This window comes from Labeo rohita, chromosome 17, assembly GCF_022985175.1.
Source record: "Labeo rohita strain BAU-BD-2019 chromosome 17, IGBB_LRoh.1.0, whole genome shotgun sequence".
Lineage (NCBI taxonomy): Eukaryota > Metazoa > Chordata > Actinopteri > Cypriniformes > Cyprinidae > Labeo > Labeo rohita.
In genome coordinates this window covers 8,930,150-8,943,150 of record NC_066885.1, presented here as the reverse complement: position 1 = coordinate 8,943,150, position 13,001 = coordinate 8,930,150, and the positions used below count along the sequence as shown (strand labels likewise).

The 13,001-nt window shown below is 35.7% G+C and overlaps 1 protein-coding gene across 1 annotated transcript in view; it reads left to right on the top strand.

The window, feature by feature from the left end:
- si:ch211-266o15.1 (zinc finger MYM-type protein 4) overlaps positions 1–13,001 on the top strand; it is a 35,576-nt gene that overhangs the window by 10,398 nt on the left and 12,177 nt on the right. Inside the window, 18 exon segments of the mRNA XM_051132560.1 lie at positions 20–437; positions 1,498–1,660; positions 2,295–2,501; positions 2,726–2,873; positions 3,169–3,234; positions 4,685–4,800; positions 5,324–5,665; positions 5,823–5,973; positions 6,850–7,022; positions 7,203–7,347; positions 8,740–8,856; positions 8,957–9,000; positions 9,788–9,935; positions 10,050–10,114; positions 10,116–10,181; positions 10,267–10,399; positions 10,490–10,687; positions 12,459–12,553. Coding sequence (XP_050988517.1) covers positions 20–437; positions 1,498–1,660; positions 2,295–2,501; positions 2,726–2,873; positions 3,169–3,234; positions 4,685–4,800; positions 5,324–5,665; positions 5,823–5,973; positions 6,850–7,022; positions 7,203–7,347; positions 8,740–8,856; positions 8,957–9,000; positions 9,788–9,935; positions 10,050–10,114; positions 10,116–10,181; positions 10,267–10,399; positions 10,490–10,687; positions 12,459–12,553 — 2,795 coding nt within the window.

Sequence of the window (13,001 nt, the reverse complement as noted above, 5' to 3'; positions counted from 1 at the left end):
TGCTGTTCTTTTGCTACAGCATCTATGGCGTCCTCCCATGCATCTTCATTCTCAGTGATGTCCCAGAACACTGCTTCGCTCAGAGGAACCACTATACTTCTGCCAGCTCAAACCCAAACTCAGCTTCAGCTCCGGCTGCAAACCAAGACCCAGATGCAGCCTCAAATGCAGACTCGCTCCCGAATGCAGCCGCAAATAATGCCGCAAGCCCACCTGCAGCCTCCTCCCCAGCCGCCCCAGGTCCATGCTCCTCCACCCACAGTGAGGATCTGCTGCTCAGGCTGTTCTAAAGTCCTCCAGAAGGGTCAAACGGCATTCCAGCGAAAAGGCTCCAACCAGCTGTTTTGCTCCACCATGTGTCTAACTAGTTTCAGTTTACCCTCAGTTCAGTTTACCCCCATTATTGCCCCTAAGAAGACCTGCCACCTCTGCCTTAAGTGAGTTCTGATTATTTATATACTTTGTTGTTTAGTATATAATTAATTCATCTTCTTTCACTTTAATAATTGTATAGATAACTGAGAATGTGTTAATGGGGAAATCTGATGCAAAATTTACTTTGCATATAAATGTCTTCTTAGTGTGTGGACACAACGACCCATACACTAATAAAAATCTTGATTTTTTTTTTTTTTTTTTTCTTAAACAGTAAGAAACATCAACCATAAGTGATTAAAGTAATTTAGTAAAGTGACAGTAGTTTCTTTAATGCCAAAAGAGTTTGCAATAATGGAAGCTATTAGTAAATCTGACTCATGGTGATCCATAGTCATTTTTGGAGGTCATTTTCAATGAAAAACAGCAGCTGAGAAAATCTAAACAATTACTGTTATGTTTCAAGGAAGAAAAATGTTAATTTGCAAAGACAAAACAGTAAATTAGTAGTTTTTTATTGGATGAACTATCACTTTAAGACAGCAGCTATCTTTAAAAATATGGACATCATTTATATAACCTTGAAAATGGTTCAGATACTTGATTATGCATAATTTAATGCAGTTATACAAATGTGACCCTGGACCACAAAACCAGTCATAAGTAGCGTGGGTATATTTGTAGCAATAGCCAACAATACATTGTATGGGTCAAAATGATCGATTTTTCTTTAATGCCAAAAATCATTAGGAAATTAAGTAAAGATCATGTTCCATGAAGATATTTAGTAAATTTCCTACTGTAAATATATGAAAACTTAATTTTTGATTAGTAATATGCATGTCTCAGAACTTCATTTGGACAGCTTTAAAGGCGATTTTTCTCAATATTTCGATTTTTTTTTTTTTTCCTTCAGATTCCAGATTTTCAAATACTTGTATCTCGGCCAAATATTGTCCTATCCTAACAAACCATGCATCAATTCAATTAAATCAATTATTCAGCTTTCAGATAATGTATAAATCTCAATTTCAAAAAATTGACCCTTATGACTGGTTTTGTAGTCCAGGGTCACAAATGCTACAGTATGTGATCATTTTTTAAATCTTTATTGTTCCAAAGGGTCATTGTCAATCTAAAAGACTTGATAACCATCCCAGTGGGCTCCATGAACACACTAAAGGAATTCTGCAGCCCAGCTTGTCTAAGTATTTATAAAGACAGATACGAAGATGCACCTCCAGATCTATATACACAATGTGGCGTGTGTAAGTTGGTCAAAGAGGTAAGACTTAAGTTATACATGTGATGTAAATTTAGACGAAACAAACATTTTGTTGCTTTGATTTTTGCATAATTTGTTACCTGCTTATGGGTTGAATTGTTTTCAATAAATGCAGATTGTTAAGGTTATTTGTAAGTACACTATGATGAAATGCAGTTTTCCAAATAAAGAGTGCAAGATATTATGTTCAAAACTAGAACAGACATGGTAAATTACAGCCCAACATGTTGTAATCCTGCTTGAGGGGTCAATTATCTTGAAAATGCTTTTTTTGCACCATTATCTTGCATTATGAGCTAATGAGCCTTTTACACAATTTGATAAGCTTTTAGATTTTACCACGTTAACAATCATAAATATACTGAGTATTTTCATTTTAAAAATAATCTCAGTGGGGAAGTGTAAATAATCCATAGAAGGTAAAATAAGCCGTATATTATTGTCCTCAGACTTTAATGCGACATGCTATCTTAAAAACGCAACACTTACGATGTGAGATGCAGAAAAATGTCACACAATTCTTGTGTAAACATCTTTTCAGCCCACTACAAGGTCATAGAACGTCAGTGTGACTTGGAATTCATCCAGTTAAATGCTGTGTTTAAGACTTGCACTCTTTTTCTTTGCTTTACAGATTCAGCATGAAGTGACTCATCTGGGTGCCGTGCACAAGCTGTGCAGCGACGAATGCTTTGCACGCTTCAGATCTTCCAGAAACCTCTACATGAGCTATTGCGAAAACTGTGGCAACTGTACAGCCTCAGGAAACTATCACCTGGTTCAGATAGAAGATAGTATCAAAAAGTTCTGCTGCACCGAATGCATCGCCACTTACAAACAGGTACCCCAACAGTACACGAATGAAATCGCTGTTGACAGCTCACGCTGTGTTTGTTATTCATGGTCTGATTCATTCATGTTTACTTCCTGTGGGATATGCAAATTTGAAATTGACTTGTTTCCCGATCCCATTTCCTCTCTGCTATAACTTTGGAATCAATACAAGTGAAAAGCCCAAAAATATGTTTTGAAAACAAAATAATTTAAAGCTGTTGTCTTTTGCAGAAAAGTGGCAAGAGGCTTCACTGTCCCTACTGCCAAGATATCAAAAATATTGAACAAATGATGGAAGGGACAAACATACAGGGTGTTACAGAATTCTTCTGCTCTCAGAGATGTGTGGCTTTGAGTCAAGCGTCTCCCAGTTTGACAGGTAAATATTGTGTGGTAACAGAGCACCATGACAAATATCTTCTTTTGTGTGTCCAGGTCACATTTCATCCCAAAATTAAAAGGGGAAAAACGTATTTAAAAATAAATACATTGATGTTTTGTTCTGTTTGCGCTGATGACAATTAAGCATATTGTTACTGTAATTTAAAAAATTTCATTATGGTGTTTTACTTGGTGTTTAATTGACCCTTCGCAAAAACCCGCCCTCCTTAGTTACTGTTGCTATGTCCGACAAACAATGCCGCTCTCACAGTACACATCATGTTCTCGTGCAGTGAAACTTACATCGCGGAGCAAAGAGGACAACACGCCGACAGACAAGACAGAGCAGGTTACTTCTGGTATGAAACAAGGTCTCAGTTTTAAAATGCTGTCATTTTTTACGAATTTCAAACAGTAAATACCGTTTTTTGTCCAAAAAGTCCACCCCCAGAACAAAAATTTACAGCCAATGTACTCACACCCTTGTCGTCCAAGATGTTCATGTCTTTCTTTCTTCAGTCGTAAAGAAATTATATTTTTGAGGAAAACATTTCAGCATTTTTCTCCATATAATGGACTTATATGGTGCCCCGAGTTTGAACTTCCAAAATGCAGTTTAAATGCAGCTTTAAACGATCCCAAATGCGGTTGTAAACAATCCTAGCTGAGGAAGAAGGGTCTTATCTAGCGAAAATGATCAGTTATTTTCATTAAAAAAAAATACAGTTTAAATACTTTTTAATCTCAAATGCTCTTCTTGTCTTGTTCTGCCTGATCTCTGTGTATTCTGGTTCAAGACAGTTAGGGTATGTCGAAAAACTCCAATCGTGTTTTCTCCCTCAACTTCAAAAAAAAAAATACAAAATCATCCTACATCGCTGCAGAAGTACCAATCTAGTCTTTGCAAAGTGAACATGCAAAGAAGATCAAACACCCTTAATAAAAAAGGTAAAACAGTGATATAGGACGATTTTGAAGTTGAGGGAGAAGTTCAAACTCGGGGCACCATAGAAATCCACTATATAGAGAAAAATGCTGAAATGTTTTCCTCAAAAAAACATTTTCTTTACGACTGAAGAAAGAAAGACGTGAACATTTTGGATGACAAGGGGGTGAGTACATTATATGTGAATCTTTGTTCTGTAAGTCAACAACTTCTTTAATGTGTTGTTTAGTGACAGATTAGTGTATTCCCTTTTTAGATCAATCGACACATGAACCAATCATCTTTTCTTCTTTACGTAAAGCATGAAAAAACATGATGGAACATCAGAATGTATTTTATTTCAACCGTGGACGTCAGTACACACAATTTTTCAAGTTTATGTCCACGGAAGTTAATCTTGCTCTATAATGTGTCGCGACAGATTGCCTTATTAGAAGTTAATACACACAATTTTTTTTAAGTTGAAGTCTAATGAAGTTAATCTACTCTCCTGTCTGATTTGTTTGTCGGACAGAATTACGGATTCTGCGTTATTATTGGTCAGATCGCCTGTCAATCAAGCTTTTTGCAAAGGGTCAATTGTCATTACAGTTTTAAAAAATTATTTTCATAATTTAATTATTTTCATAATTTAAATATTTTCAGTTATGAAAAACTCAATCAGTTGTCTTCAATGTCTAAAAAATGTTTTAGTAAAAATATAAATGATTAATAATTTATTCAGTTTCATAATTTGTTAAATTACTTATCTTTTAAAATAAAAAGATTTTTAAAAAATTGCATTGTTTTTAGTGTGTGACACATTCTTCGATAGGTTTTATAAGAATTTTTCTCGCGCTAATCTGTCTTGCTCTGCTCTTTAGGCACCTCTTTCCCATGCACAACTTGCAAGAAGGTAGCCGTTCCTCAGTATCACCTTGCTATTTCCGATGGGTCCATTAGGAACTTCTGCTCATTAGATTGTGTGGGCAAATTCCAGGTATTGCATTCTTTGTCTCTTTTCCATTTTTTTTAAACAGATGTTTTTATGTGATGGACTTTATTTCTATCCACATTATTAGTTATAAAAGAATTGGATTATAATAGTTTGTATAGTCTATCCACCTTATTTTTCAATGCGGAAGTAAGCTGTTTTTTGGTCATGTGTGAAACTTCCGGTTCATAAACCGCCGTAGGGAAATAACAAGAAGATTAACCAAGTCCAGTAAACGGTAAAACTGTTCGCACTACAAACCGTTGTGTTCATAATTAAGATAATATATTAAAATAATGTGGTTAGACACACCAGTTTGCAATATTAAGCAGCAAATCAAGCTGTTTTGTACAACTAAAAGCAATTGGAAACAGATGAGACTGGAAGCCAGACACATTAAATTTAGAAATGGCCATGCCCACTCTTACGGGAAAAATAAGGTGCTTGTTTGCATCTGCTCTTTCCTTCACACAATTATGTTGGTTTTAGTAATCAGATGTAAATTGTCCTTTTTTTTTTCTCTCTATAGGAGAAACTGAATGCACCTGTACCTCATAACCAGATGAACGGAAACTCGCATGGACCTCAGCCTCAGAGCGTTGCTCCACCTCGACCCACCACAGACCATCTCCAGCCCACTCAAACTTCACCCAGTGTTCCTGCCCCAAACCACAACCCTCCCCCACCTTTTGTACCACCCTCCAATCAAAACCCAGTTCCGACTTACGTGCCGGCTCCTGGTGTGGTGAACTCGCAAGACGCCCAGCAGCAATGGCCAAACAAGCCCCCCTCGTCCTCTGACGCAGTACGGCTGACGTGCAAGCAGTGCCAGAATCAGTTCAGCTCAAAACCTGAGGTCTTCCAGTTCAAGGTATGGCTTCCAAAAACAGTCACATGAGCAAGTGTGACCGAATCGGTGGCTGAATCACAGCTGTTATTGATATTCAGTGCAATTGCAAGTGTGATGTGTGATATTTTGTGAAATTATTTTTTTGTAGAGCTTCAACAAAACATTTTTCTTCTCTTAGGGTCACGCAGGGTTGTTCTGTTCTCGAGCGTGTTGCGACACATTTAAGAGGGAAAGCAACGTGAAAGCTTTGTGCGAATACTGCAAAATAGAGAAAGTGGTCAAAGACATCATCACATACGAAAAGCAGCCGAGATCTTTCTGTTGTGAAGGTTTGTGAAACCTCTTTTCTTGATACTTATATCTGTGTTTTTTTGTGTTTTTGTTTTTTTATGGAACCCCTCATGATTTGGCCACAGATAAAGTAGAACTTGTTCATTTGTGGCCATGCTTTGCTGATTTGGTGCCTCGTTTTTGCAGCCACAATTTTAGTACAATGCATTGTATTTTAGTACAATGAAAATGAGGGAATTAATTTTTAAATTGTGACAATGATTTAACAAAAATGAGGGAATAAATTGGTAGTTCTTAACCACTGGGTAAAAAAATGACTATATTGCTTATGCAGTTCACATTAATAATATTACATTTCTTGGGACATTTTCATTTACACTCTTAATAATAAAGGTTCTTTATTGGCATCAGTGGTTCTATAAAGAACCTCGAACATCCATGGAACCTTTCAAATGCATCAAAGGTTTTCTATAGTTGAAAAAAGTTCTTTAGATTTTTGAAATGTTCTTTAAAATGGTTCTTTTAGGAGTGTTTTTGCAGTGATGCCATAGAAGAACCATTTTTGGTTCCCCATAGAACCTTTCAGTGAACAGTTCCTAAAAGAACCATTTTAAAGAACATTTCAAAAATCTAAAGAACCTTTTTTGACTATAAAGAACCTTTGCTTCATTTGAAAGGTTCCATGAATCTTCAGGGTTCTTCATAAAACCATTTATGCCAATAAAGAACCTTTAATTTTAAGAGTGTACTTGCTTACGGTAAATAATTTAGTTCATGTTTTGGCTGGCCATTTGATGTGCAATGTGAAATTATGAAGAAAAACAAGTTGAGAACTCAAAATAATCTTTGATGTTTATGCCTCACTTTTCCACATACATTTACTCGCCTTTCATTCATTCTATTATCTTTTATAGGCTGTAAACTGCTTTTCAAGCACGACCTTACTAAACGACATGGAGGTCAATGCAGGGTTTGTGCCTACTGTCAAAACATGACCCACAAAACCATTCAGAACTTCTTTGGGGGCAAACTTGAGGAGTTTTGCACAGAGGAGTGCATGTCTCTCTACACAGTGCTCTTTTATGAGGTTAGAGATAGCATTTGTTCTTTATTTCTTTAAGAAAACCTCTTTGGTTGGGGTTAAATTATATTGCAAGCTGATCATCAGTGTTTGCTTTTGTATGCAAGATATACACTGTTGAATTGTTCCTATCATTGTTTTAACTGTTGCTCATTTTTGCATCATTTCTGTATGAATTTATTTCAGATGGCCAAGTGTCATGGCTGTAAGAATCAGGGCTCACTAAAGGAAAGCCTCGTCTGGGATGGAACAACAAGACACTTCTGTAACCTGACCTGTTTGCTGCAGTTTTGTTCAAAGTGCATTACCCCTCATCAGCCGGCAAGCAACGGTACGTCCCCATGTAGTTTTGTATCTAAAACTATATAGTAGGTCTACCATTTGTTTTTAACGCATTTATTTACAGTTGAGGTCAAAAGTTTACATGTACCTTGCAGAATCTGCAAACTGTTAATTGCTTTACCAAAATAAGAGGGATCATACAAAATGCATGTTGTTTTTTTTCACTTAGTACTGACCTGAAAAAGATATTTCACATAAGATATTTACATATAGTCCACAAGAGAAAATGATCCTGTTCAAAAGTTTTCATACAGTTGATTTCTTAATACTGTGTTGTTACCTGAATGATCCACAGCTGTTTTTTTGGGTTTAGTGATAGTTGTTTATGAGTCTCTTGTTTGTCCTGAACAGTTAAACTGCCTGCTGTTTTTCAAAAAAATCCTTCAGGTCCCACAAATTCTTTGGTTTTTCAGCATTTTTGTGTATTTAAACCCTTTCCAACAATGACTGTATGATTTTAAGATCCATCTTTTGACACTGAGGACAACTAAGCGACTCATATGCAACTATTACAGAAGGTTCAAACGCTCATAGATGCTCCAGAAAAAAAACTCAATGCATTAAGAGCTGGGGGGTGAAAAATTCTTGAATTTGGAGATCAGGGTGAATTTACCTTTTGTCTTCTGGGAAACATGTAAGCATCTTCTATAGTCTCTGAAGGGCAGTACAAAATGAAAAAAAAAAAAAAAAATATTTTGGCTAAATATAAAAAACAAACAAAAAAAAAAGTGTGCACATATTCATTCTGTTCAAAAGTTTTTTACCCCAGTCTCTTAATGCATCATGCTTTCTTCTAAAGCCTCAGTGAGTGTTTTAACCTTCTGTAATAGTTGCATATGAGTCCCTCAGTTCTTCTTAGTGTGAATAGATGGATCTTAAAATTATACAGTCATTGTTGGAAAGGGTTCAAATACATAAAAATGGTAATAAAGAAAACATGTGGGACCTGAGGGATTTTTTCTTAAGAACAGCGGGCATTTTAACTGTTCAGGACAAACAAGGGACTCATAAACAACTATCACTAAACAAAGAAACACAGCTGTGGATCATTCAGGTAACAACACCGTATTAAGAATCAAGTGTATGTAAACTTTTGAACCATGTCATTTTCATAAATTCAACTATTTATTCTTGTGGGCCATATGTAAACATCTTTTATGTGAAATATCAGGTCAGTACTAAATAAAAAATAACATGCGATTTGTATGATTCTTCTTATTTTGGTGAAATAACTAACATTTTGCAGAAGGTGTATGTAAAATTTTGACCTCAGCTGTATTTAGCGTAGTGAAACCTATTGATAAAGACCTGCAGTGTTTCTACTGTAAAATTTAATGATTTATTATAAGAAGTACTTTCTCTTGTTGCTTCATCATTAAAGGTACCGCGTCAAACACCACTACAGTTCAAGCTCCATTATCTCTGTCAAAAGACATGCCTGTGATTGGTGGTGTGGTGTCGCTGGCCTCCACATTACCTGGAAATACTGCTCTCACAGGTATTCAGCTGTCATGTTTTTCTTTGTTGTGACCTTAAATGGAATCAAAATGCAATGTTTTTTTTAACTTATGTTTTAATGACATTAATTTTCTCTGCAGGAGCTCTACCTACCTCAAATGCCAGCTCAAAAAACATAGGAGAAGTAAGTACTGATGCACACATTGTTACGAAGTGTTATATGAAGTACACGGTACCATGCAAAAGTTTGGGTTAAGTTTTTTTTTTTTTTTTTTTTTTAAACGAGTTTCATTTCAATTTCTGTTTCAAACAAAAATAATTGAGCAATGATACATTCAGTTGACTAAACCTCAGTAAAGTGTCATAGTATCAACAATATGAAACAGTGCAACTGTTTTAATAAATTTGTTACTTTTGTACTTAACGCTTTTCTCGAAACTCAAAGCACTTTATACATTTTTAAAGAAGAAGGTCTCCTTAATTTTATAACTTTAATAAAAAATGTTACCTGAGCACTAAGCATATTGAAATGATTTCTGAAGAATCATGTGACACTGAGGACTCAAGTAATTAATTTCTGCAAGATCAGCTTTGCATCAAAAGATTAATTTACTTTAGTATATTTTGAAATAGAAATGTATTAAAATTGTTGCAGTATTACTGTTTTTACTGTATTTTTGGTCAAATATTAGAAACTTCTTTCAGAAACACTAAATTTTTGAATGGCAATGAATGTGAAAATGAATTTATAGAAATAAAAACTTGCCTTTCTAAAAAAGAAAAAAAAAAAAGAAAAAGTAAACTTTTAACAAAATAAATCAAATTCTCATTAAAACAAATATTTATAAATAAAGGTGTTTGATATATTAGTTTTGCTTTAGTTATTGGTATTGGCTACTGAAATTTTGGTTTATATAAAAATAAATTTTGGTTTATATAAAAGCCCTTATATCTAATGATTTTTCTAACAGGCGAGCACACAAACCGACGCTGCAGTGGCTGCTGTTCCATATCGAAGAATGTTGAAGAACAAAGCTCTCATGTGCAGACCTATTACTGAAGAGCAAGGTGTCCAGTGTCAGCCAGAGCCTCCAGTATCTACAAATTTGTGTGAAACAGGTTGGCCTACCTCACTTTTACTATCACGTCTCCCAAAAATTGTTATGCGGTACGGTCATAAGCAATGCAAAATATGTTGACATGACACTGCATGTACACTTTCTCCATCCTCAGTGATTGATGAAAACGGAGAGACGGTGAAGTTGGTGCCAGTGCCGGTGCCCGTGCCGGTGCCAATCTTACATACCAGTGCCAATGCATCTATACACCCAGTACACACCCTTTCCACTGGGCCTACCTCTACCGGTATGCCATCTTTGTAATTATCTACAGTTATTCTGTGCTATAGCGCAGAGCTCATCTTGAATTATTTTGTGCTGTTACCTCCCAGGTGCCTGTTCCCATGGTCATCCCTGGATCTCAAGAAGGTGCCGAACAGAAAGACACTACATCTAGCCTGCCTGCTCAGAGCTCAGTGGAAGATGATGATGTGGAGAAGGGAAAAGACAAGCCTGTGTCACATGGTACATAAACATTTTATAATTATTGGACCTTCTGGTTATCCAAACAACTCTTTCTGTGTTTGATTGTGTTGCACATATTGTCTTGCTTAGACCAGGGCAGCACTTACAGTGGTGATCTGGAGTCAGAAGCCAGATCAACACCAACACCCTTCAGCTGGGCAGATACTGAAGATCCTGGAGCCAATGTGAAGCCACCGGTGCCATCGACGGAACCAGAGGAGCCGGTAGCTGCTCCGACCACGTCTTTGTCTTCAGAGCAGCCAGATCTGGAAAATGATTTTCCCCGCTGTAAGTAAAAGATTTAAGAAATGTTAATTGATTCAAATATTTAGTTAGAATTAAAACAATATTTCACCCAAAAATGAAAATAACTACCTGATTTACTCACCCTCAAGCCATTCTAGGTGTATATGACTTTATTATTTCAGATGAATACAATCAGTTATATTAAAAAATGTCCTGGTTCTTCCAACCTTTATAATGGCAGTGAATGGCTGTTGAGATTTTGAAGTCCATTGAAGTGCATCCATCTAACATAAAAAGTGCTCCACACAGCTCCAGGGGGTTAATAAAGGCCTTCTGAAGAGAATCGATGCATTTGTGTAAGAAAAATACCAATATTTAAAACTTTATAAACCGTAATATCTGGCTTTTGCGGGGTCGAACGTGGAAGTGCGGTGGAGAGAGCAAAACAAAATGCCGGTCACAAATTAGAAGTACAAAACAAGGATCTGTAAGTAAAAAAAAAAAAAAAAGTCAGAGGAGACTGGTTTTCCTTTGCTGTTAACAAAACTTGGTTCTCATGAGACTAGCATATTTTTACCGGATCTTGCGCTACGCCTGCGTCATTCGCTGAAATGCTATTGTCTTGTACAACAGTTAGTGGAAGCTAGAGATTACAGTGTATAAAGTTTAAAATATGGATATTTTTTCTTATACAAACGCATCTATTCATTTCTGAAGGCCTTTATTAATCCTCCAAAGCTGTGTGGAGTACTTTTATGATGGATGGATGCTCTTTATTGGACTTCAAAATCTCAACAGCCATTCACTGCCATTATAAAGCTTGGAAGAGACTAGACAATTTTTAATGTAACTCTGATTGCATTTGTCTGAAAGAAAAAAAAGTCATATGCTTCTAGGATGGCTTGAGTGTGAGTAAATCATAGAGTAATTGTCATCTCTTTAATCTCAGTTATTTTTTTTCTCTAGTAAAACATGTCAACATATTAATGATTTGTGCTGTTTGTCTAGAGTTAATTTTGTCAGCTGTTTTTCAGTTTTAGTCTTCCAGTGCTGTGTTGAATGTCCTTGTTAGTATTTATCATATTTAGTCAACCTTATCCTATTTAGTTTTAGTCAAAGAAAATCGAAAGTATTTTAGTCTAGTTTTAGTCGAAGAGAACTTGACATTTTAGCAATAAGATTATTATTAATTAACCGTACAGCAGTATTAATTTTGGCAGCTGTTTTTAATTTAGTCTTACTCAAATGTGCATTTTAGTTATCATATTTAGTCAACCTTGCTTTTCACAAAAGTTTTCACAAAAATAAAAATAGGTTTTTGCTGAAGTTTTTAATTTTTTCTAATACATTTTAGTCTCTTTTTTTTTTCGTCATCAAATTGCATGATGATAGTCAGTTATCATTTACTGACCTTACTGTTGTCTCATCTTTATCTCATCGTGTCTCGTCATGGAAAAAAGACACTATTTTTGTCCATCTTTCTCAAAACTCAGTGCTAACTAAAACTGATTTTTCCAGCAGTTTTTCAGCATTTTATGGACTAAGCCTTAGTTTATAGCATGTTCTAATGCCATTTGCATTCATGTTTGAACAAATGTGGATAATATTTTATTCTTGATGAAGTTTGATGAAAAAAAAAAAACAAGTGCTATTTTTGAAAGCAGTGCATGAAATGTTCCTGATGCTACTAAAACGTGATTCAGTGACATGACACATTTTTAATCTCTTGCGTTAAAAATACATTTGAACAGATTTTGTGTTTCTGTAATGTGTAAAATCTCTCAAAATAATAACACATTATGTCATTTCACAGCGTCAGTTGACCCTGGAGCAGCTAAAGAGAACAGACTGGTGTTGACGCTGAAGAGACGTAAGAGGGGCCGAGACAGCCACCCTCCCAGAAAAAGGGTATGTAATCTGACAGAATCAGATTCCTGGCTTATTTCGGAGGCATTTGTCACGAACGACAGCACGACAGAGAATCGGCCAGAGTCTTTTCACAGTTTGGAAGGTTGAAGTGTGAAGTCTGTTGAAGTGGGTTGTTTCCCAACTTTTAGATGAATGATAAAGACTGAAGTGTTTCCAAAGTCTTTTGTCCAATTATGAAGTCTGCCAAATCAAGTCTGTCTTGTTTTTCACTTGAAAAGTAGTTGTTATACATTAGTAATGGTTCTGACACTGTATAGTTTAGGTATAGATTCAATTCATGTCAAGTGACAAGTTGATCAGTGTATTTACTTATGAGCACACTAATTGCAAAGAGACTATTTCTTCAAAGAAAGCTTAGTTTTTTAAGGTTTTTAGTATTTAAGATAATTTTGGCTGTGTCTATTGTCAAAATTAACAGGACTGTTAA